Here is a 25,791-nt window from a genome sequence, read left to right as displayed (position 1 = left end):
CAGTCTGCTTCATGAAGTGGTCTCCTGGAATGGTATTCTCTCAGTCTGCTTCATGAAGTGGTCTCCTGGAATGGTATTCTCTCAGTCTGCTTCATGAAGTGGTCTCCTGGAATGGTTTCTCTCAGTCTGCTTCATGAAGTGGTCTCCTGGAATGGTATTCTCTCAGTCTGCTTCATGAAGTGGTCTCCTGGAATGGTTTCTCTCAGTCTGCTTCATGAAGTGGTCTCCTGGAATGGTTTCTCTCAGTCTGCTTCATGAAGTGGTCTCCTGGAATGGTATTCTCTCAGTCTGCTTCATGAAGTGGTCTCCTGGAATGGTTTCTCTCAGTCTGCTTCATGAAGTGGTCTCCTGGAATGGTATTCTCTCAGTCTGCTTCATGAAGTGGTCTCCTGGAATGGTATTCTCTCAGTCTGCTTCATGAAGTGGTCTCTTGGAATGGTTTCTCTCAGTCTGCTTCATGAAGTGGTCTCCTGGAATGGTTTCTCTCAGTCCGCTTCATGAAGTGGTCTCCTGGAATGGTTTCTCTCAGTCTGCTTCATGAAGTGGTCTCCTGGAATGGTATTCTCTCAGTCTGCTTCATGAAGTGGTCTCCTGGAATGGTTTCTCTCAGTCTGCTTCATGAAGTGGTCTCCTGGAATGGTTTCTAATGAACATGAGCCTTGTCCAGAGTTCATTAGTAGAATGACTTTCCTTCTTAATGTGTTTGAGACCATCAGTTGTGTTGTTCAGAGGTAGGGTTAGCACACAATGGATAGTCCTGTTTAACTCCTGTTGTAATCCAGATTATGGCAAAACCAGATTATTTCATAGTTTTGATGTCTTCAGTTTTAATCTACAATGTTGAAAATAATTAAAATAAATAAAAACATTGAATGAGAAGGTGGGTCCAAACTTTTGACTGATAGTGTTTATATTCTCAACAGATCAACATGATGTTGTAACAAACAGGAAGTCTAAATCCAGAAAGAAGTGACAGACTCACGAGTGAAAAAACAGAGAAATGGTTTATTTTAGTAAATAGTGTGAGCTTTTCACTGCTGTACAACACTGGCATCTGTAGTTGGCACTCTTTAAAGGGACAATCCGCCCCAAAACAGACGTCACACCCGTCATCATGGCTGCAGTCGTTTACCCTGATGACCGCTGTCAGACCTGTTTTCCAGGAGAATATTCTTCATTTTCTTTTCTTTTTGCTTAATAACCTCAAAAACACACATCAGCCTCTGGGACACACGGTACAAAAGAACAGGGAAAGAAAGATAAAAAACAAACGAACAGAAAGAAAGAACAGAAAAGGCACCCGAAGCCACAACAGACAGGAGTCAGCCGAACAACTCAAAACTACTGACATGCAACTCACATCGATTTACACTGAGCTAGAATATAGGCATGCAAAAACAACACTGCTCTGAACAGGGGCTGATCGACAGCACACACACACACACACACACAGTCTCTCTCACACACTCTCTCACACACACACACACAGTTTGATGTTCTTCTGTAAAATACCAACAGCGTGTTGGCTCCTGAACAGACGACTACCGATGTCCACGTCATGGAGGCTGAGGATCCACCCAGACACAGGTTCTGTCCCCCCCCCCCCACAACCACCCAGGAGTCTACCCACCCTTTAACGCCAAGAAGCCAGGTGCATTATGGGTAACACTCCCACAAGATCCAGGACCATGGTAAATGTGAGGTTCGTCAATCACTCACAACGAACTGATTTTTAATCATGTTGCCTTGGTGTCAGGAGAAACATGTTAAAAAAGGAACCGAAGAAAGAAGAGGAGGAGGGCTAAAAACCAGTAGTCATGTTGTCATGTAGTCTGGATTCTGGAGCTGACTGTTTCAATAACTTTGATACTGAGTTCCACTAAAAAAGGTCTGCTGTGAGGTCCAGAAAGCTGATTTGCAAAGTCAGTATCCGTGTCCTCTGTGGCGTAGACTAAAAACAACGAAACAGATTCTAGAATCAAAGATAAAAACATGTTCTAGAACGTTCTGCTCTCTGGGATTGTATTCGTGTATTTTAAGAAACCAAATCTAGAAAAACCTAGAAGTGCCAGCTCTAGAGTTCTGTAATCTTAAATGTTTTAGGTCGTCTAATCCAGAATCATAAGGAATAAAGTGAACCCGACCGCTGACTGAGAACAAAGAACCAGATCCAGAGCGCTCCAGAGTCAGAACATTTAGATTTCTCCCCCCTCAGTAGCACACACGTTGATCTTCAACCATTAAAACTAAACTGGTTCTAGAGCCCTGATGGATATGAGTGAATGTTGGATTCTAGAGTCAGGGCGATTACATTGAGATTACTTCTAGAACTGAATATACGATGAAAGGTCCACTCCTCCCAAACAGACGCATTCTAGAATCAGAATGTTCAGTCATCAAAATGTGTGTTCCAGAATGTTCTTGTCCTCATAGCTGAGAATTTAGAGAGAGCAAATCTAGAACCGCCAGAAGTTCTGGAAAAATGTTACGTTTCTATGAACATGAGCAAACGTATCAAACCTGGTGTCGACTGCTCTGTTTGTGTTTGTCCCACGACTCCCTCGACACGGTTTGACTGGATACATTCCAGAAATCAAAACAGTTCTAGAGCAGCAATGACGGACATTCATCCTGGATTCTAGAATCAGAATGAGTCATTCTAACGTGTGTCAAATGTTCTGGAACGCTCCAGTCAGGCTCCACTCCCACCAGCAGGGGGGCGTTCTAGAATGAAGCTGTGCGGGTCCAGAGATGATCCATGTGTTCTAAAGTCTTTGTAATGTATTTAGCTTTCTTAATCTTAGACCAGGAGACATGAGGAAAACAAATAACAGATGTGTGTTCTAGAACCGAGCAGTGTGACCTGAAGTAGTGTGTTGTTAGTAAAGCAAATGTCCCGCAATTAGCTTTTATGTTTGTGTACAAAAATGTAGATCAATCCAGAAAATCAGAGTGATTCTAGAGCAGCAAGTCAGCTGATACGATGTTTGTTCTTGAACCAGAAGTGAGTTATGTTCCTGTCGTGAACTCAGTCTGTAACGAGGGTCTGGAATCAGAGTATGTGGGTTGGACTCTGAAGATCTCTTTGAGAGAAAAACATGCCAGAGAACTTTTCAAAAGTCTGGTTCAAACCAGCTCTAGAGCTGATGCTAGAATTCAGACATCCCTCACAATCCAACACCGCATCCTGAGACCCTGTCGGAATCTAAAGATGTGGGTCCCATGACACTTCATGGTTCCTAAAGAACACACTCCCTCAGTCCGGAATCTTCATGTTCAAGAACTTCAACATGAAAAGTCTCAAAAGTTTGATGGCGTATGTTTCAGAACATCACAGAATGATTCTAGAGCAGCAGTAGAGGTGAAATCATTCCAGACTCTCTCAGTGGAACAGAAACTCAAGTTGAGCTGAGTGTCAGCTTTCGTGTCCTCTGTGGCGTCGACTAAAAATAACAAAACAGATTCTAGAATCGAAGATAAAAACATGTTCTAGAAAATTTGAATCTGGAAGTGCCAGATCTAGACTTAGGAAATCTTAAATGTTTTAGGTCGTCTAATCCAGAATCATGAGGAATAAATTAAAACCGACCATAGACTGAGAACAAAGACGTCTGAACCAGATCCAGAGCGCTCCAGAGTCAGAACATTTAGTGGTTCTAGAGCCCTGATAGACACGTGTGAATGTCGGATTCTAGAGTCACGGAGATTACTTTGAGAGTACTTCTGGAACTGACTCTATGATGAGTGAGTACTCTTAAGACTCTTAAGACGGCTACACCAAGATGCTTCTTGATTTAGAACCGCCTGGATCCAGAATGAGAACAACCTGTTTGGGAACTTTCTTCTAAACATTTTGTGTCAGGTCTCCGAGTCCCTTCAGGCACATGAGATGTGGATCAGGCAACATGGCTGTTTATGCTAACGCTAACGCCACTGGTAGCAATGCTTGCGCGCCTACAGTAGTGGGTGGAGCTACATATTCTAGAAGACCAGGAGTGTGAGAGGTGAATTATATGACGCAGTATCTTTAAGCCTCCCTGTTTAGAAAGAAGGAGGGGAGAGGGAGGGGGAGGGAGGGGGCGTTGTTGTGAAGAAGCATCATTTCCTTAAAGGAACGAAGAGATTTGTCATCCAGCAAACAGCCTAAGAACAGAATTAATCCCACGCACACACAAACTGATTCGAGCTCCAGTTAGGATTCAGTCTTCAGGGAACTTGATGATTTTTTTAAACCAGCAAACGACAGTTTTGACAGCTAACCAGGTTATTTACAGTATCCACAGAACAACGAGAGGTGGAGCGGATAATAAACAAAGAGAAGGCGATCCTGTGCCGGCTGGTATAAACATAGAAACAAAGAGGAAACTATACAGACGCTGATATAAAAGGAAGAGAAGAGTGAACAGCAGAAACTGATTCTGGTCCCCGCTGAAGTCCATGATGTTTGAGAGACGACATTTCATCCGGGTCATCCACAGTCTGGAACACTTTCTGAACATTTTTTGGCACAAATCAAATAAAAACTCAAACCTTTGAGTTTAACGCTTCAAAAAAAACAGAACAAACGGGAGGGTTTCACTTCTGTCTCCATTCAAGATAAAACAGTTTGTTAGCACGTTTAGCTCCGCTGCCACAAGCGCTACGTGTGACTAGCAGCTAACTGGTGTTACTGGGGAAGCTAACAATGCTACAGGGCCGTCCAGGTGTAGCTGATGCAGCCGAACAGCTCACCCTAAAGTCATTCTGGGTAATGTAGGAACCAACAGCCGAACCAAAAAGACAAATGATAAAAGAATGGAAAACAGAAAAGAGTCTGTGTCCTCTGTTTCTCTGCCGTTTCCTTCAGACCCTTAAGGAGGCGGGGTCAGGGAGAGGCTCTCTGATTGGATAAGAGTTTCTCCTTTGTGTCCACTTTCACCAAAAAGGGGGGGACCTGTAGACCTGAAGTCCCATCCCTTCATTAACCCGGCAGACTCAGACTGGTTCACCTCCCTCTGAAGCTGAGGTCTCTATGGGTCTGTCAGGGTTTCAGGAAAGAGGGGGGGCGGGGGCTCTGTGACTCTGAAAGGAGCATTTTGGAGACCTTTTAGATTGGTGCAGAGGGGAGTCAGGATTGTGGATGTCTCAGGCTGCAGGACTTCTTCAAACGAAAAACCAGATTTTACCTCAACAGGTTTTGGTTCATCTTCGCTCCAAAGGATCGTTGGTCTTCTTCGGGGGCCGTCAGAACCAGTTTCAGGAGGCGACAGGTAAAGAAATCCGGACAATGATGAATGAGAAATGATGAAACACCTCAGGGAGTCTTCTGCAGACTTGAAGGATCAAAGTCTCTCTCTGAAGGCGTTCACGAACAAAACAGGAGACTGTCTCAGGCGTCACCGTCCATCGTGGGGAGTCAGGATGCGTTAGGTTTTCTTCACGGGTGGGCAGGGGGGGTCGTAGTGGGTGTCACTGGGTCTAGGCAGGTCTCAGTAAGTCTTTTTTCGGGCCCCAGACCCGGTCTTAGGAGGTCTTGACCAGGTCGTAGACGTAGATGTGGAAGTCGTCGTCGAACTTGATGAAGTAGACGGACGGCTTAGCCTCCACCTGGTGGATGACCATCCCCGACCGCTTCCCGCCGTCCTCTTTGGCGTACTCCACCTGTTTACCCACCAGACTGTCCACCACCTCGCCGGGCTCCCGCTCTGTTGTTACGCTGTCATCTGAGGACGAAGACGGGGAAGGAGAGACTCGTCAGAGGATCAAACATGAAACTCAAACGTCTGTTTAAAAACTAAATGAGCCGAATCAGTCTCAGCAGATGTCTAACATGAGTCCGGTCCTGCTCGAGGTCTCTGCCTGTTAAAGAGCAGAACACTACACCCCCAGCATGCAGGCCTGCTCCTCGTCCCTACAGTCTCTAAAAGTAGTATGGGAGGTAGAGCCTTCAGTTATCAGGTCCCTCTCCTTTGGAATCATCTACCAGTCAGGGTCTGGGAGGCAGACACCCTCTCTACTTTTAAGAGTAGGCTTCAAACTTTCCTTTTTGATAAAGCTTATAGTTAGAGCTGGATCAGGCTTGGACCAGCTCTTAGTTATGCTGCTATAGGCTTAGACTGACACACTGGGATCCTGTCTCATCCCCCCATCACTTCCTTTAACTCTCCCTGTCCCATTAAAGTTACTAACCATAGACCTTTCTGGAGTCCCTGAGCTCCCTTGTCTCGTAGGTTCCTCTGGATCTCTGCTGCTGTGGACGTGCCAGACTCCAGCTGCTACAGCTACTACTATCCGTCTCCCCACTATCATCTCTCTCTCTCTTCATCTCCCTCTATCCCTCTCTCCAACACGGTCTCAGCAGATGTGTGTCTAACATGAGTCTGGTCCTGCTGGAGGTTTCTGCCTGTTAAAGGAAGTTTGTCCTTGCCACTGCAACTTGCTAAATGCTGCAAAGTGCTCTGCTCATGGTGGATTAAGATGAGATCAGACTGAGTCCTGTCTGTAAGATGGGACTGGATCTGATCCTGTCTTGATGTTGGGTCTTTGTTAATAATAGACTATAGAGTACGGTCTAGACCTGCTCTGTTTGGAAAGAGTCTGAGGATAACCTTGTTGTGATTTGGCGCTGTATAAATAAAGATTGATGATTGAATCAGAGGCTAAACTAAACCAGGTCTGGTTTTCACTCACTGGAGTCGGGCATGATGCGGAGGTCTCCCTCTTTGTAGTCGTCCAGCAGCTGGTACATGTAGAGCACCGGGTCCTTCTCGTAGGTGATGTAGAACCAGGCGGTCATGATGGGAGCTCGAGCCAGCACCATCCCCCTCCACTCCTCCTTCGGCCCGTCTTCCGTCTCGAACATGTGCTCCACCGCCTTCCCGATCATCGTCTCCGCCAGCATGGAGTCGCTCACACGGGCCGGAGCTGGACCAATCACAGAGAAGTTCAAGTTAGAGGGGTCGTCAATTATTCATGTAAAGTTTGTTTGCACTCAGACATTCACCACAGCTGACTGCCTCCACATCCCAACATGCAGCTGACTCTGACTCGCTGCGCTCCCTGAGGTTCAGTGAGGGTTACTCTGTCGTCTCTTTGTCGATCGTGTATACCGAGTCTGCCTCGTGCTTTTGACTGTGTGTGAAAGGAGTCGGACTAAGGTGCCGGGTTCACTGCAGCCATTTTTTTTTGCTGGCAGCGCCCACGACTTCACTTTCAGAGCGCTTCTCTCCAGCGTTTACTGTTGCTAGCTCATGAAAGTATTCCCACGGCACTTCCGCTTCCCTAAGTGACCGTTAGCTCTGTATGCTTCATATTTGCTTTATTCATGACTTTGGTTTGTTGTTGTAGTTAAGTGAAGTACGATCTGGTGATAACACAGTGTGTTTTATTCTGAAAATTAACCGGATGTTTTCATTTTGTTTTGTTGAAACCTGACTTCCTGTCCCGCTCCATCTGCTCTGTTGAGATTGATGCGTTGTGCATCCAGAAGTCTTGCGTCTCTGATCCGGAGGGATCTGACCTGCCGGATCAGAGACGCAGCCAGAACACAACGGAGTGGATCCAGTGGAAGTTAACACATTGACTAGAATAGAAACCTATCAGATCTGGTGCTGTGACGGATCGGACACGGATCTGGTGGAATTTGGACGTTAGCAGCAGCTCTAAACTTGTAAATTGTACCTCAAAAAAAAGAATGTGATAACTTTTCTCCTCTGTAAGGACCTCCGCCATTGCTGTTCACAAATTTGATTTAAGAAGTCCCGCCCTTTCTTGATTCTGATTGGTCTGGGATCAGGAAGTGACGTTGATGAGCGTGGCTGTGTTCTAAAAGTTGAACTGTTTCCAACTGAGAGCGCTGAGACAGAATCTAGCTGATGTTGAGGATGTTTTTTGCGGCGAGGACGCTGAATCACTTTTGGTTTGAGTAGTGGACACGGCCCCTCACTCACTTTAAAGGTGACATATCATGCAAAATCAACTTTTTAATGGTTCTCTACCTGAAATATGTGTCCCTGTCTACAAACACCCCGAGAATGAAAAGAATCCATTCTGCCCCTGTTCTGATTTCACCACCTTTCTGTAAATGTGTGTGAAACAAGCCGTAAAAAATATAAAATACAACTCAACCCCTCCTCCGTTTTTCATTCCCTGCACACATGTGTGCTAACAAGGAGCTTAGGAGGGAGGCATGCTAGTTGTAGGCTGTCTTAATAAACACAAAGGTCGGTTTTACTCCCCACGTCTGCAGATTTGAAGATCTAGTGGATGATTTTTATTTGTCATGGATAAGTGCTAGCGCTAGTTAGCATAGCCACATAGCTACATGTTCGTAGCTGTGTACCAAGACACACGTCGACATACTGACAAATAAAACAACAAGAAACACTAAATCTGTGACCAATGGTTCACAAAGGTCCTGCTACAGGTGCCTCTCCGTCACGATCAGATTCTGGATCAGATTCAGAGGGTTGAAGTAACGCGGGTCTGTGAGCAGCCGTGTATATTCAGCCAACATGTAAACATTAGATCAACGTGCCGGAGAGCCGAGGGCACATCCACTTCCTGAGGGGGCGTGGTCAGAGAGAAAACAGACTGTTCTGAGGAGGACTGAAGAAGAGGGTTTCTCAGGGAGACCAAAATCTGATTTCAAAGTGTTTTTTTGAGCATAAACTTTAAAGACATGTTTTGGGAACCTCTTAGACCAATATATGTTGATGAAAAAAGCGTGATATGTCACCTTTAAAATGAATCTACACACAGGTAGAAGTAACCTCCTCCTCTATATTCTCTATATCAGAAAGCTCATCAGTGTTTATATTCTCATGACTCAGGAGATGAACTGAGGAGTCGTCTGCGTGCTCACCGACCTGACAAATATTGAACTCAGACTTTTCCACGAATCAAATCTCCAAATATCTCCTCACCTGTTGTTCCTCTGAACTCAAAGTCAGTCTGTCTCTACCTGCCTCTGTTTGTTTATTCGCCTCTTTAAATCTTCTACACAGTTTGGGGTCACAGTGTCTGAGGGGGGTTTGTTTCATTACCCACTCTGTCGGGCAGGACCTCCAGCCCCACCACCCGCTCATCACTGTACAGCTCCAGACCGTAGATGCAGTCGAAGCCGTCGTATTTGATCAGGTAGAGGGAGGGGTTAACGGGGACCTGGTCCAGGACTGTCCCCTTCCACTGGGACGACTTACCTGAGAGGAAACAGGTTAGTTAGTCAGCTGAACTGGAAACAAGTAAAGGTGAAGATGCTGGCTTTAACGGTGAACGAGAACTTACTGCCCTCCTTCCAGATGTGCTGGATCCTGCAGCCCACTATGTTCCTTCTGGGCTGGGCCAGAGTCTTACTGGGGCCAACACTGGTTTTCTGTTTCCTGCAGGGACGACAGAAAGATGACAGAAGACGATGGTGAGATGAGAGAAGGTGTAGGGAGAAGTTTTGTTCCAGTAGAGAGGAGGAGATGAAATACACAGCCCATGTGTGGCCTAATCAGGGATCCCGGAAGTGCCGTAAAAACAGAAATACAATGCCGTCGAGCGGACTAATCACAGGGCTTGCGATCCGCGTCGATTCCATGTGTAGTTACATTTTGGAGAAAGTTTGCATCTGCTGTAGTGGTGCAACGGATCATCGTTGATCCGTGATCCGTACGGATGCCTCTCCACGGATCGGCACGGACGTGGTCCGCGGATCGGTTGATGAAAAAAGTTGCGCGTGTTCACATGATGACCGCATGTTCAATCCACACTCACTCGTCAAGCGCAGCTGTTGTCATGGCAAGTGGAGGAGCAGAGGAACATGAAAAACCTCCTGCATCTTGTAAGTCACATGTATGGGAGCATTTTGGTTTCCCTGTGAAATACAGTGAATGCTGAATGTGCTTGAGCCACGTTATGAAACTCCGTTGCGCACCCACTAGACCAGAGGCCGTCTATACGCGGCCCGCGGACCACATCCGGCCGTCTATTTATGGCCCCCGAACTGTTATCCCTTCACTCTGTGTTTTGGTCGGGTCACCGTGTGTTTACCGGTACTTGTCTCCATGCCAACGATACGCAGACAGGCTGTTACTGGGTCGCTTAGGCTGTTTCCGAAATCGCCTACTATACTAGCAGTACGTACTGATATGTCCAAAATTCAGTATGTAGTAAGTAGTATGTGAACAACAGCAAAATCTGCAGTAAGCCAAAACTCCCCGGATGTCTACTAATTCAGGAAAATATCTCAGCATGCATCGGACCAGTCTGCCTCGCGTACTGTTTCCCATAATGCACAGCGCTCATTCTGCTTTTTCTTTTTCCTCATTTTTTGAAGGGAGGAAATCAGTTTTTGGGTGCTGTGAAAGTTATCAAATTACATATAAACCACTTCCTAACTTTTTAAATCATAAATGGATGCTAAATAAGCATTTTATTTATCGGCTTCGCCGTTGTTTACTTCCGCTTTCCGAAACCGGAAATCCAGCGAAGTCTGGCTCAGCATGCTGCATGACAGATCGAACAGAACAGTCATACTACATACTAAATTCAAACGCAGTATGTAGTAGGCAATACCTACTGCCTACTACATTAGTAAGTAGTATGTAGCAGGCCGTTTCGGAAACAGCCTTAGAGTCCACTGCTGCGAATGCAATTTTTAACTTTCACTTTCGTTTCTGGAGCAGTTCACATGTTGGCACTTTGCCAGCTGTAGGACCCTAGAATAAAACGGTGTGTTCACAGTTTGCAGCTCAAAGAAAAGTGGACGGTGAAAATCAGCGATTGAAAGAAGAATAGAGTGAAACTTTTGAGGTTCCTCTGCTCCTTCACTTGCCATGCCATGAATGCAGTGAATGAGGCAGGACTGGGCCCACAGATAGGGTGCTTTGCACATGCAGTACATTTTGAGTTGAATGTTGTTTTTATTTAATTGGCAAAGTGTTTTACAAAATAAATGGAGGACAAAGTTATATTTGTCTTGTCTTCTTTTTTTTTTCTTTTTTCGCTGATCCGAAAAATGATCCGATCCGTGACTCAAAACCGTGATCCGATCCAAACCGTGAGTTTTTTGATCCGTTGCACCCCTAATCTGCTGCGTGTGTAGGCCTCTGTGTAGGCTACGCCGTCGATTCAACGCAGAAGTATAAATCAGGCTTAAAGGCCCGCCTCTTTACCTCACACTAGCTCCACAGAAGTTAGGTTGAGTTCAGCATTTCCAATATGGCACCCGCCGATGATCGGCTTCTAAACAGGTGACGTCCGGGATACTACGTCCATTTATTATACAGACTGTGGTTAAAAGGTGTTACACGTGTGTTTAGTGGAGTCTAAAGTCAACTAAAGACATCTTCCTGCTGAGAGTTAAACTGATGTTCAGTCAGAGGAGCAGCACTGGTGGGCTTTGAGGAGAGTGATGTAACAGCTGACAGATGGATGTCTCAGGTGTTAAAAGAAATGTCTCTCTCTAACAAAGGGCTGTGAGTATTTCTGTAAGAGTATATTCTGTGACGGCGTCAGACACTTCAAATAATCAGAGCCAAAAATAAGCACTTTGATTTGTTGGGTCTGACGTCATTACGCTGCAGACGTTACCGCCTGTTGGTGGCTGCCTGCTGCTGAACTCAATGAAGTCATTCCCAAACTGTCAGAGTTCCTATCAGATCCTAAATGATCTTTAAATAAAAGGTTTCTACATCCTGTGTCTCTTGTATTCTTATCGTCCCTCAGACTTACTTGTGTGTGTTCTTTTTCTTCATCATGTTTGCAGAAACGCCTGAATGTCCTGAAACACAAACATCCAGCATTTATCAGTCAGAGACGGTGTGTTCAAGGACCATCGGACATCAGAGCTCAGTGAGTCAGGAGAAAAACAGGACACTACTATCTCAACGTCCTCCTTCTTCTTTCATTTCTGTTTTGAGACGTTTTCAGCAACTCACCCCCGTCTGGTCGGGGCCGCGGGGCCGCTGGGCTCTTGAATGGGGTCTTCATTCATCCACCTGAGGGGGGCAGCCAGCCAGGCCGCTGGTCCAGGCTAAATGCTGGGAGTCGATGTGAGCAGCACCAGACTTGGGTTGGAGGAGAGGGGGGCGGAGGGAGGGGCAGGGGGGAGGAGGGTAGGGAAAGGAGGGAGGAGGTGGTGGGAAAGGAGCACCAGGAATTAGGCCGAGCCCTGGGCAGGCTGCATCCAGGCCGGGACAGACTGAGACCTGGACACTGAGGTGACCTCTCAGCTGATGGACTGGATGAGGAAACAGCGTGCTCAACCTAGAGAGAGAGAGAGAGAGAGAGAGAGAGAGAGAGAGAGAGAGAGAGAGAGAGAGAGAGAGAGAGAGAGAGAGAGGGAGAGAGAGAGAGAGAGAGAGAGAGAGAAACAAACATGAGTATTCTACATTCAAGACTTAAAGGTGACATATCATACAAAATCAACTTTTTAATGGTTCTCTACCTGAAATATGTGTCCCTGTCTACAAACCCCTTGAAAATGAAAAGAATCCATTCTGCCCCTGTTCTGATTTCTCCACCTTTCTGTAAATGTGCGTGAAACGAGCCGTTTCAGTTTTCAGTGTTTTTCATACGTCACAACGCCATCCGGTCTGTAACAGGAAGTCAGAGCTCGGAGCTTGTTCAGCCCATAGACTGTATAAAATACAACTCAACCCCTCCTCTGTTTTTAATTCCCTGCACACATGTGTGCTAACAAGGAGCTTAGGAGGGAGGCATGCTAGTTGTAGGCTGTCTTAATAAACACAAAGGTCGGTTTTACTCCCCACGTCTGCAGATTTGAAGATCTAGTGGATGATTTTTATTTATCATTGAAAAGTGCTAGCGCTAGTTAGCATAGCCACATAGCTACATGTTCGTAGCTGTGTACCAAGACACACGTCGACATACTGACAAATAAAACAACAAGAAACACTAAATCTGTGACCAATGGTTCAGAAAGGTCCTGCTGCAGGCGCCTCTCCGTCAGGATCAGATTCTGGATCAGATTCAGAGGGTTGAAGTAACGCGGGTCTGTGAGCAGCCGTGTATATTCAGCCAACATGTAAACATTAGATCAACGTGCTGGAGAGCCGAGGGCACACCCACTTCCTGAGGGGGAGTGGTCAGAGAGAAAACGGAGTGTTCTGAGCAGGGCTGAAGAAGAGGGATTTTCAGGCAGACCAAAATCTGATTTCAAAGTGTTTTTTTGAGCATAAACTTTAAAGACATGTTTTGGGGACCTCTTAGACCAATATATGTTGATGAAAAAAGCATGATATGTCACCTTTAACTTCCCTTATTTTACTGCACTTCCTGTTTGACGCTGCAGACTACAGCTGCTACAGATACTACTATTGGTCTCAGTTTCAACATGGGAGGAGTGTACTGTCAACGTCTCTGGTCGGTCGCAGTTTTGAGTTTCTGTTTCTATTCGTGACAAAAGAGACCCGTTAAGGACAAGTTTGGGCACGATGAAGAAGGGAAAGACTCGCAGCCAAAAGATTTATTATAATTAGAGGGAAGATCCGACTTAACCGTCTGAGAAAGTCAAACTGGATTTATATCAAAGCTTTAAACTGTTGTCAGTCTTTGTCAATTCCCCTCGAGGGAGAATTTTACACCTCGTTATTTACTGCTAAATATTACATGGATTTTGATAATTAAGTTGCATTTGCTACTGGAAATGCGGCTTTCTATACCCCCGAAGATTTTCTTTTACAGCCATTTTTAGGGTTAAACATCGTCAGACAGGCATCTCTTAGAGCAATGAAATGTGGGCGGGTACGATGAGGGTGAGGAAAGATCCAAATAGTTCAAAGGAGTCATCAGATGTCAAATTTAACATTACTTATATTTGAAAATAATGGTAAGAAAGAATTAAAAAAGAAGGGTTTAGGAACCTCCGTTTTAATAACATACTGTATATATATTGAAATTTCTGTATTGCAGCACAATAGAGCAAAAGAGGAAGGGCTACTGGAAAGAAGGGATCAGGGGCCGGGCCACTACAAAAAATTGAGGTCTGACTTTATTTATTCAATTCTGACTCTGATCTCAGCATTCTAGAATTCCGAGATCATAGCAGGAATTCTAGAATGATGAATTCTAGAATGCTGAGATCCAAGCTGGAATACTGACTTTGATCTCTTAATTCTAGAATGTTGAGATCACAGACAAAATTCTGACTGTGATCTCAGCATTCTAGAATACCCAGATCATAGCAGGAATTCTAGAATGCTGAATTCTAGAATTCTAGAATTTTAGAATGCTGAGATCCAGGCTGGAATACTGACTTCGATCTCTTAATTCTAGAATGTTGAGATCACAGGCAGAATTCTGGCTTTGCGGTCACAATTCTAGAACACCGAGATCATAGCAGGAATTCTAGAATGCTGAATTCTAGAATTCTAGAATTTCAGAATGCTGAGATCCAAGCTGGAATACTGACTTTTGATAGAATGCTGAATTCTTGAATTCTAGAATGCTGAGATGCAAAGTCAGAGTTCTGGAATTCTGAGATCAAAGCCGGAATTCTAACTCTGATCTCAGCATCAAAAGCCGAAATTCTAGGATGCTGAATTCTAGAATCCTGAGATCAAAGACAGAATTCCAGACATCTGAGATCCAAGCTGGAATACTGACTTTGATCACATCGTCGACCTGCTCCACCCCTACCTCACCAGTAGGTCACTCAGGTCTTCTGACCAGGGCTTGCTGGTTGTCCCTCGAGCGCGCTTAAGAACAAAAGGTGACCGTGCTTTTGAAGTTGTGGCACCGACATTGTGGAACGCTCTTCCTGTAAATGTCCGTTCTGCTATATCTGTTGTCGCCTTTAAAAAAACTTGTGAAGACACATTTATTTAAACAGGCCTTCGACTCACTGTGTTCAGACTAATGTTCTATTTATGCTATTGTCTGTTTCTTTTAATGTGTTGGATATTTTCCTGTGAAGCACTTTGTGATTTTATTCTGTGAAAGGTGCTATACTAAATAAAATGTACTTACTTACTTACTCTTAATTCTAGAATGCTGGGATCACAGACAGAATTCCGGCTTTGATCTCAGAATTCTAGAGTGCTGAATTTTAGAATTCTGAGATCATCGGCTGATATGAGGCTGACTGAGTGAATCTAACCAGGCAGAGACAGCAGCTCTTCACTGAGGCTCCTCTAAAAGCTCCAGTGTTCATAACACAGGTTTCGATGAAGTCTGAGACCATTCATGATTCTTTTAATGAGCTAATTGTCAGTGAGCGGTTTCTCTTCACGTGTCAGACAGAAGTCGGTTTTCAGGTTCTCCTTTTGTTTTTTTTCTCAAAAGGAGTGAATGTTCGACAGATCTCAGTCGGCACCGGGTTAAACTTTAATCTTTTCCTCCTCTGAGCTCTGCGACTGAACTGATTACTGTTTGACAAAGATGTGCAGCCCGTCAGCCAACCACAGGGTCAGAGGTCAGAGGTCAGGGGTCAAGAATTTTTTCTACGTTTTTGCAAAGGATAAAACTACTTCCTCCAAAATTGATGAAGCCTTCATGGTTGAATATGTGCAGCTGTGTCTCAGTGAAGACAGCTGTCTGAAATATTACAGCTGGATCTCATCTCTTACTTCATTTCAGTTCCTTGTTTGTAGATTTGGAGCTCACGCTGACAAACCTTCATAAACGCTTCATCACTTCTCGTCTGTGAGGTTTATAAAAAAATGATATTCACGTCGTCTAAAGACAACAGAAGGTTCAAACCAACCAGAAACACCAAAACCAGAGGAAAGTTTATCAGCAGCAGCAGGGAGGAATAAAATCCAGACGTACTCAGTCTTACAAGGTCACTCACACACACACACACACACACACACACACACACACACACACACACACACACACACACACACACACACACACACACACACACACACACACACACACACACACACACACACACACACACACAAACACACAGAGCACTGCTGGGAAACTGCAGAAATGATACAGGATGATTTCCCTCTGAAACACTCCTCCTGCTGTTCTGCAGATAACGGCTTCTTGTTGATAAAAACAGCGATAAACAGGGGGGGGGGGTTCTGCTGCTGCATGCTGCACGCCAATGAGCACAACTGCAACACAAACCACTGAACCACACACCCTGACACACATGCAGCGCTGCAGTAACACAACCCGGCAGCAGCACAGGCTCTGATCAGACCGGGATCGACCGAACTGAGGGGGGGGCGCAGGGAGGGGGGGGGATTAAGACCAGAGAGCCAGCAGGAGGTACAGATCTGATGTGAAGGATTACAGCTCAGGACACTGACTCAAAAACTGATCGTTAGAGGACCCAAGATTTAGAGATGCTGCTGCTGCTGCTGCTGCTGCTGCTTTCAGGAGTCACACGGCTGCAAGGACAAAAGTGTGTCAGACGGAAACACAGAGACATCATCAGCTGTGTGAGGTGATACGGAGCATTTCAGAGCTTAAAGTACGGCAGGGACACGTGTCAGTGTTAGAGTCAGTACGGACCTGTCACTGGAGCAGAATTATAAAAGAAGGCTTCTCATGGTTTGACCAGCAGGGGGCGCTCTGACTCCTTAGTGTGAGCACACCTCCATCTCTACCAACCCGTCAGCTGTGCTCACTCACCATGAAGTCACATGGTTTAGAGCTCCCCCTGCTGACTGGCTGCAGTATGGGTCATAAGCCCCGCCTCCTCCATGATAACAGATGGAACATGGGTCGAACTGTGACACTTAAATACATGATAAATGAATGTTTCTCAAACACAGTTTCTGTTGTTGTTTGTTCTCATCACGCTGTTTATGTCAAGTCTAGTTTTTTTGTTATTTCAAGATTCTAAGGTTTTTATTGTCAATTTCATACGAGGACATACAGGAAAATCGAGAAGCTGTTTCTCTCTTCCAACTCTTAAATAGCTAAATTTAAATATAAAATACAATAAAATACAATATTTGATGTTATAAAGATGATTGATTGACAGCTCCTGTAGAGTTCTGTACCGAATTAGCAGAACAAAGGAGGAAAAGTGAGAGAAAATGAAGAGGCAACCTCCAGTCTTAAAATACGAAGCCCATGCGGAAGTGTTATAAACTGCAGTTCCTAGAGCGTCCACTAGAGACTGGCTGCAGAAACACCAGAAACCACATACACACCCATTCAAAGAAGACGATCTTTACAGCAGAAATAAACATGTTTACAGCCTGGTACAAAAGACGAGTGTAGTCTGGATAACTCATTTCTCGATCGGCACACACTGTACGGAGGGAGAGGCACAGCTGACTTGACTGACAGGTGGGAACAATGTAGCTGTTGGCTAGGAGGCTCAAAGCCCGCCCTAGCCAGGAAGTTAAGTTGAGTTCAACATTTCCAATATGGCTGCCGCTGACGATAAGCTTCAAAACAGCGCTTCAGGAACAGATGGGTGACGTTGCGGATAGGGCTGTCAACGAATATTCTAAATTCTAATATATATTCGAATATTTAAAAAAAACGGAGATTCGATTGTGAAAATTAATATTCAACTGTGGAAAAAAAACACATCGGCGGCTGCTTTGTGAGTGGGCGCACTGCATGACGGGTCAGGGACAGGTCACAGGAGTCACACATGCACAGCGTGAAGCAGACGGCAGAGAGAAATCTTTCCGTCCCCGGATCCTCAGTGCGCTCTGAACGCGTCTTTTCCTCCGCTGGGAATACAGTGAATAAAAAGAGATCGGGCCTCTTCACATGTGGACTGTCCTCTTCACATGTGGACTGTCCTCTTCACATGTGGACTGTCCTCTTCACATGTGGACTGGCCTCTTTACATGTGGACTGTCCTCTTCACATGTGGACTGTCCTCTTCACATGTGGACTGGCCTCTTCACATGTGGACTGTCCTCTTCACATGTGGACTGGCCTCTTCACATGTGGACTGTCCTCTTCACATGTGGACTGTCCTCTTCACATGTGGACTGTCCTCTTCACATGTGGACTGGCCTCTTTACATGTGGACTGTCCTCTTCACATGTGGACTGTCCTCTTCACATGTGGACTGGCCTCTTCACATGTGGACTGTCCTCTTCACATGTGGACTGGCCTCTTCACATGTGGACTGTCCTCTTCACATGTGGACTGTCCTCTTCACATGTGGACTGTCTGATCGGCACTGTCCTCTTCACATGTGGACTGTCCTCTTCACATGTGGACTGTCCTCTTCACATGTGGACTGTCCTCTTCACATGTGGACTGGCCTCTTCACATGTGGACTTTCCTCTTCACATGTGGACTGTCCTCTTCACATGTGGACTGTCCTCTTCACATGTGGACTGGCCTCTTCACACGTGGACTGTCTGATCGGCACTGGCCTCTTCACATGTGGACTGTCCTCTTCACATGTGGACTGGCCTCTTCACATGTGGACTGGCCTCTTCACATGTGGACTGGCCTCTTCACATGTGGACTGTCCTCTTCACATGTGGACTGTCCTCTTCACATGTGGACTGGCCTCTTCACATGTGGACTTTCCTCTTCACATGTGGACTGTCCTCTTCACATGTGGGCTGTCCTCTTCACATGTGGGCTGTCCTCTTCACATGTGGACTGTCCTCTTCACATGTGGGCTGTCCTCTTCACATGTGGGCTGGCCCCTTCACATGTGGGCTGTCCTCTTCACATGTGGGCTGTCCTCTTCACATGTGGACTGTCCTCTTCACATGTGGGCTGTCCTCTTCACATATGGACTGTCCTCTTCACATGTGGACTGGCCTCTTCACATGTGGACTGTCCTCTTCACGTGTGGACTGGCCTCTTCACATGTGGACTGTCCTTTTCACATGTGGACTGTCCTCTTCACACGTGGACTGGCCTCTTCACATGTGGACTGGCCTCTTCACATGTGGACTGTCCTCTTCACATGTGGGCTGTCCTCTTCACATGTGGACTGGCCTCTTCACATGTGGACTGTCCTCTTCACATGTGGACTGTCCTCTTCACATGTGGACTGTCTTCTTCACATGTGGACTGTCCTCTTCACATGTGGACTGTCCTCTTCACATGTGGGCTGTCCTCTTCACATGTGGGCTGTCCTCTTCACATGTGGACTGTCCTCTTCACATGTGGACTGTCCTCTTCACATGTGGACTGGCCTCTTCACATGTGGACTGGCCTCTTCACATGTGGACTGTCCTCTTCACATGTGGACTGTCCTCTTCACATGTGGACTGTCTTGTGTTTTTGGCAAATAACCTGTCCGGCCTAAGACCCTACATTGACAGTGGACTAAAAGAGCCCAACAATCAGTGACCCTGGGATAAAATGCAGTTTTTCCTCTTTTTTTATACAAGCGCCAAGAATGTAAGTGGACTACTTTTTCGTTTTTAACTTCAATTAATGTTAATAATATTTGCTTCAATCACTGAATGAAGCCTGCCTATATTAGGGACAAGAGTCAGGACCTTTAATTGCTCACAGAAGTCTTGTTCAGCACTCACTCAGAGCATTACACACAGAGAGGGGAGGGGGGCGAGGGAGAGGTCTCCGGGCTTCAAAGTGTCACGGTATAGACCATTAGGTCCTTTACTTGTTTTGTAATGTGTAGGTATGTTTTAGGCATGTTATATCTTAAATAAAAATACATATACAAGTAGTTATGTCTCCTTGTATTAGTTTGTCCACCTGTTATTGACATAATGCACAAATATAGATATTTGAATGGTTCGAACCTCTGGGTTTTTTAGAGCGAATATTGGAACATCATTTTGGAGCTATTTTGACAGCCCTAGTTGCGGATACTACGTCTATTTATTATACAGTCTATGGTTTCTACCTGTTAAAAGGAAGCTTTTCTTTACTGCTGCTGGACCTTTGAGTAAAGCGTCATATCTGTAGTCCATCCAGAATCCCATATTGGGGACGCTGGTCTCGATACAGTGCGATGAAAGGCTTTAATAAGCTCTCTGGTTCATTCAGTGCTTTCATTTAAACATCAGTATTATTTGTTAACAGACCGACCCTTCGTGTTCCAGGAGTCACATCCATTATGTGTGCTGGGCTTTAAAGGCAGTTTACACAGAGGACAAACCGTGTAATTACTGCTACAGACCTGTCACATGATCCACACAGGCACAACAAGACGCTGTCAGGAAGACCAGGCAGCTCCTGAGACTGTGACAGCTCGCCTTTAAGCATCCATCGAAGGAAGACACTTACAGGAAGAGATCACAAACAAGGCGGAGCAAAACTAAACTTAACGCAGAGTTCATTACTCAAAATGTAAAGACAGAAGCTTCTCGAGTGGCTGCTGTGTTTGAGATATTCAGATTCAACCAAAGGCATCCAATCAGACGGAGAGAAGCTGCCTCTCCTCGTTTATAACTTTATTCTGAAGGACGCTATTCAACAAGAATTCAGGCATCAGGAGACACGAATAGCAAACCCCGTCATGAGGCTGTGTCAGCAATCACAGAGCTTGGTTTACCTCCAGGTGTCCTCTATTTCTCTGAAGAATAAAGACTGGAGCTGTGAATACTGTCCGTTAAATCATTATCTCACCGCCTAACTCAGAACCATTTCTCAAACACTTCCATGTGATTTATTTTGGGAGTATATGCAGAGTTCAACTACAGAGTCAAAAGAGAAATCGTCATGACATGATGAGAACGCCGACAACAACAAACTGTGCGTGAGAAACTAGAGCCAGAAAATGACGACAACAAAGATCACCAAGGAGCAGTTCCATCTCAGCAGATGTGTGTCTAACATGAGTCCGGTCCTGCTCGAGGTCTCTGCCTGTTAAAGAACAGAACACTACGCCCCCAACATGCAGGCCTGCTCATCATACCTAAAGTCTCTAAATGTAGTATGGGAGGTAGAGCCTTCAGTTATCAGGCCCCTCTCCTTTGGAATCATCTACCAGTCAGGGTCCGGGAGGCAGACACCCTCTCTACTTTTAAGAGTAGGCTTCAAACTTTCCTTTTTGATAAAGCTTATAGTTAGAGCTGGATCAGGCTTGGACCAGCTCTTAGTTATGCTGCTATAGGCTTAGACTGACACACTTGGTTCCTGTCTCTTACTTTAACTCTTCCTGTCCCATTAAAGTTACTAACCTTAGACCTTTTGGAGTCCCTGAGCTCCCTTGTCTCGTAGGTTCCTCTGGATCTCTAAATGTAGTATGGGAGGTAGAGCCTTCAGTTATCAGGCCCCTCTCCTTTGGAATCATCTGCCAGTCAGGGGCCGGGAGGCAGACACCCTCTCTACTTCTAAGAGTAGGCTTCAAACTTTCCTTTTTGATAAAGCTTATAGTTAGAGCTGGATCAGGCTTGGACCAGCTCTTAGTTATGCTGCTATAGGCTTAGACTGACACACTGGGATCCTGTCTCTTACTTTAACTCTTCCTGTCCCATTAAAGTTACTAACCTTAGACCTTTTGGAGTCCCTGAGCTCCCTTGTCTCGTAGGTTCCTCTGGATCTCTAAATGTAGTATGGGAGGTAGAACCTTCAGTTATCAGGCCCCTCTCCTTTGGAATCAACTACCAGTCAGGGTCTGGGAGGCAGACACCCTCTCTACTTTTAAGAGTAGGCTTCAAACTTTCCTTTTTGATAAAGCTTATAGTTAGAGCTCGATCAGGCTTGGACCAGCTCTTAGTTACGCTGCTATAGGCTTAGACTGCTGGGGGAACTGGCACTCTAGGATCCTATCTTTCTACCTGTCTCTCACTTTAACTCTTCCTGTCCCATTAAAGTTACTAACCATAGACCTTTCTGGAGTCCCTGAGCTCCCTTGTCTCGTAGGTTCCTCTGGATCTCTGCTGCTGTGGACGTGCCAGACTCACCACGTCACCACTTTGCTAATAGCATTGCTAATTAACTGTGTGCTTTATCTTTTTGGAACACCTTCTGAAAATCAACTGATGATCATGATGTATAATTACATGATCGTCACGCAACTTATAAATGACAGCAGGATTGCGTTGTTACCGTTAGCGTGGGACATTTATCGGGTATGTTATTGTAGCGTAGCGTTCCAAATCGTATCTTGAGCAGCGTTTAGTCATTATGCACGACATATCTGGAACACACTCCCTGAAAGCTGCAGGTCTGCTCCAACTCTCACCTCTTTTAAATCAATTAAGACTTTTTTATTTGACACTGCCTTCCTATCTTAGCTTATTTTAACTAACTTTAAATTAAAATTTTTATTTTATTTTTTAAAATATTCAAATTTTCCTTTCCTGTTTTATTATATTTGTCATTTTAATTGTGCTGGTGAATGTTTGTCTGAATGTCTCCAATGCTTTTAATGTTTTAATGTAAAGCACATCGAGTTGCCCTCAGGTGTGAAATGCGCTCTATAAATAAAGCTGCCTTGCCTTGAAATGTCATTCAACATAATGCTTTAACAAAAGGACTGTGAGAAACTAGAGCCAGAAAATCATAACAAAGATCAATTTCAATATCAGTGTATAAATGTGCTATATTCAGTGTTAGCAAGCTGTAAACACAAGCCCCATCTTCATAGATAGAAACCTAGACCAGAATTTAAAATCCTTCTTCTGACCTACAAAGCTCTTAATGATCAGACACCAGAGCTCATAGTGATCTATTACCCCTCTAGAACGCTACGCTCCCAACATGCAGGCCTGCTCATCGTACCTAAAGTCTCTAAAAGTAGTATGGGAGGTAGAGGCCTTCGGTTATCAGGCCCCTCTCCTTTGGAATCATCTACCAGTCAGGGTCAGGGAGGCAGACACCCTCTCTACTTTTAAGAGTAGGCTTCAAACTTTCCTTTTTGATAAAGCTTATAGTTAGAGCTGGATCAGACTTGGACCAGGTCTTAGTTATGCTGCTATAGGCTTAGACTGACACACTGGGATCCTGTCTTTCCCCCCCAACACTTACTTTAACTCTCCCGGTCCCATTAAAGTTACTAACCATAGACCTTTCTGGAGTCCCTGAGCTCCCTTGTCTCCTAGGTTCCTCTGGATCTCTGCTGCTGTGGACGTGCCAGACTCCAGCTGCTACAACTACTACTATCCGTCACCCCACTATCATCTCTCTCTCTCTTCATCTCCCTCTATCCCTCTCTCCAACACGGTCTCAGCAGATGTGTGTCTAACATGAGTCTGGTCCTGCTGGAGGTTTCTGCCTGTTAAAGGAAGTTTGTCCTTGCCACTGTAACTTGCTAAATGCTGCAAAGTGCTCTGCTCATGGTGGATTAAGATGAGATCAGACTGAGTCCTGTCTGGAAGATGGGACTGGATCTGATCCGGTCTTGATGTTGGGTCTTAGAGTAAGGTCTAGGCCTGCTCTTCAGATAACATTTGTTGTGATTTGGTGCTATATAAATAAAGATTGATTGATTGTTTTAACCCTTTCTACTCTTCATGTAATCAGACATCACAGGTGATCAGTTCTTGCAGATTGTCTGTATGTTGATATTCATCCTCACCTGCAAACATCATCCAGATCTGAGTGGACTACAAAGTGACCTCACCTGAGTTTACCTGACGCACAGACCTGCAGCTCTCTGTCCTCCTGCTCCTCCTGCATCCTCATTGTGATTGAACACATGATAACATGCAGCTCACATTAACATATCAGCAGGCTGTCCCTCTCTCTGTGTGAGTGTGTGAGTGTCTCTGTTGTAGAGAGGAGTTGCTGCTTGTTTTGGCTGAGGATGAGGATGAAGATGAGCAGGCAGAGGTCACACTTGACCCTCCTTAATTACCTGACGATCACACAAACCCCCCTCCTCACATCACGCTGCATTATCACAAGAAGTGGAGGCACAGTTGGTCAAACCCCTTCATCAGACGGCAGCCATATTGCGCCAGTATTTACAAAAACCCGCATCGGAGCAAAAAAAAAAAGGCGCAAGCGAACAAAGGGAGAGGGGAGGTCTGAGAGGGGGGGGACACTCAGGCGCTATGCTAGCTGGTTTAAGGTAAAACCCTGAAAGCAGACTAACAGCCAGGTACCCGGCCCCCCTAGGTGGACCCGGGGTCCGCAGATTCTTACCTATGCAGCAATCAGTGTCGCCGCATAATCCCGATCAACCGCCGTAGCTCCAAATTGATCCGCTCTACCTCCGTTTGGTTCTCCGCTGCGTCAAGCGCGCCAAGTTAAAATGGTGCGTAACCGGAAATCAGGTAGCGTGCTCTTCAAAATAAAAGGTTTGTGGATTTTGATGCATTATGAGTGTCACATTCGGTCTTTATATTGTGTAGGAGCTTTGTATTTAGTTGTTTATTTAGTTTAAAATCAATAAGTAATATGAATTGTTTGATTTTTAAAAACTTTCCTTTTTTTTTCATGCGACTCAACCCTCCTATTATCCTTATTATTAAGATAAGATAAGATAAGATGTTACTTTATTGATCCCCTGGGGGATATTCAGTTGTTACAGCAACCCAGGCATAAGTACAATCAAGAAGAAGTTTCAATAAGTAAAAATAAAAATTAAGTTAAATAAGTAAAAATAAAAGTAGATAAATAAAGCTAGAATACAATTTAGACATATACAATGTTACAAATGGAATCTAAATTAAATAGAAGTAAATACAGGCAGTATTACAGGTTGACACGGTGTGATTATGGTTGGTAATGACAAATTAAGTGATAAATACAAATAATATGGGTATTTAATATGACCATGAGTTGTACTTAGAATAATAATGTTATGTAACATAATATAAGATAAGATATACTTTATTTGTACCCCGTTGGGGGAAATTTCTTTTGTTACAGCAGCTTACAACACGGGACAGGGGAATACAACAATGTACTAACATAGTTAAAAAATATAATGACAGTAATAATAGCAATGACAAGGGTAAAATATAATAAAATAAGATAAAATAAAATAAAAATAAGATAAAATAAAATAAAATCTGTCAACTATTACAGATATATACACACTATGTACACTTCTATCTGATAAATAGATAAGGTAAGTTATTGCACGATAAAAAATGCACCAGGTTATTTAAAAACAAACATACACAGTATGAAGAACAGTGTGATTCAGATGGATACAGTAGTTATTTGTGAATGTGCCAAGTCACATAGTAACTTCCATGTAGTGTAATGAAAAATGAGAACAGCTGATTAACGGAACACAGCAGTGCTGGTGTTAAACAGTCTGATTGCAGATGGGATGAAGGACCTGCGGTAGCACTCCATCCTGCAGGGTGGGAGTCTCAGTCTGCTGCTGAAGGAGCTGCTCAGGGACCCCACAGTCTCATGCAGGGGGTGAGAGGGATTGTCCATGATGGATGTCAGCTTGGCTAACATCCTCCTCTCACCCACCTCCTCTATGGAGTCCAGATGACAGCCCAGGACAGAACTGGCCCTCCTGACCAGTCTGTTAAGTCTTTTCCTGTCCCCGTCTGTGCTCCCTGCTCCCCAGCAGACCACTGCATAGAAGAAAGCAGACGCTACCACAGTGTCATAAAAGTCCTATATAAGTCATATATATATATATATATATATATATATGTATATATATATATATATATATATACAGTAGGGAATTTGTGTGTTTCCGCGGTAACAAGCTCCACCCTACAGCGTACCGTCACAAGGTCCTACCAAGCAGCAACCTCCGGTCTAAAAATATGAGTCCAATGCGGAAGTGTTAAAACGGCAGACCATCAAGGATCCGCTTGAGGCTGGCTGCAGAAACACCAGAAACCACATACACACCCATTCAAAGAAGACGATCTTTACAGCAGAAATAAACATGTTTACAGCCTGGTTCAAAAGACGAGTGTAGTCTGGATAGCTCATGTCTCAATCGGCACACACTGTACGGGGGGTGAATTTTTTTCACAACACGGTAACATCAAAGATATGGAG

At 44.8% G+C, this 25,791-nt stretch overlaps 1 protein-coding gene across 1 annotated transcript; it reads right to left on the bottom strand.

The window, feature by feature from the left end:
* Positions 1-985: 985 nt before the first annotated feature.
* spinb (spindlin b) lies at positions 986-24,061 on the bottom strand. Its single transcript, XM_034691941.1, is given in 8 exon segments — positions 986-5,702; positions 6,670-6,903; positions 9,024-9,179; positions 9,265-9,359; positions 11,698-11,746; positions 11,904-11,928; positions 11,930-12,231; positions 23,953-24,061. Coding segments are annotated over 7 exon segments (789 nt in total). The 5' UTR covers positions 11,960-12,231; positions 23,953-24,061; the 3' UTR covers positions 986-5,502.
* Positions 24,062-25,791: the final 1,730 nt, after the last annotated feature.

This window comes from Notolabrus celidotus, chromosome 9 (genome assembly GCF_009762535.1).
Source record: "Notolabrus celidotus isolate fNotCel1 chromosome 9, fNotCel1.pri, whole genome shotgun sequence".
Classification (NCBI taxonomy): Eukaryota; Metazoa; Chordata; class Actinopteri; order Labriformes; family Labridae; genus Notolabrus; species Notolabrus celidotus.
Note: the sequence above shows the minus strand (reverse complement) of the source record. Positions and strands in the feature narration are given on the sequence as shown.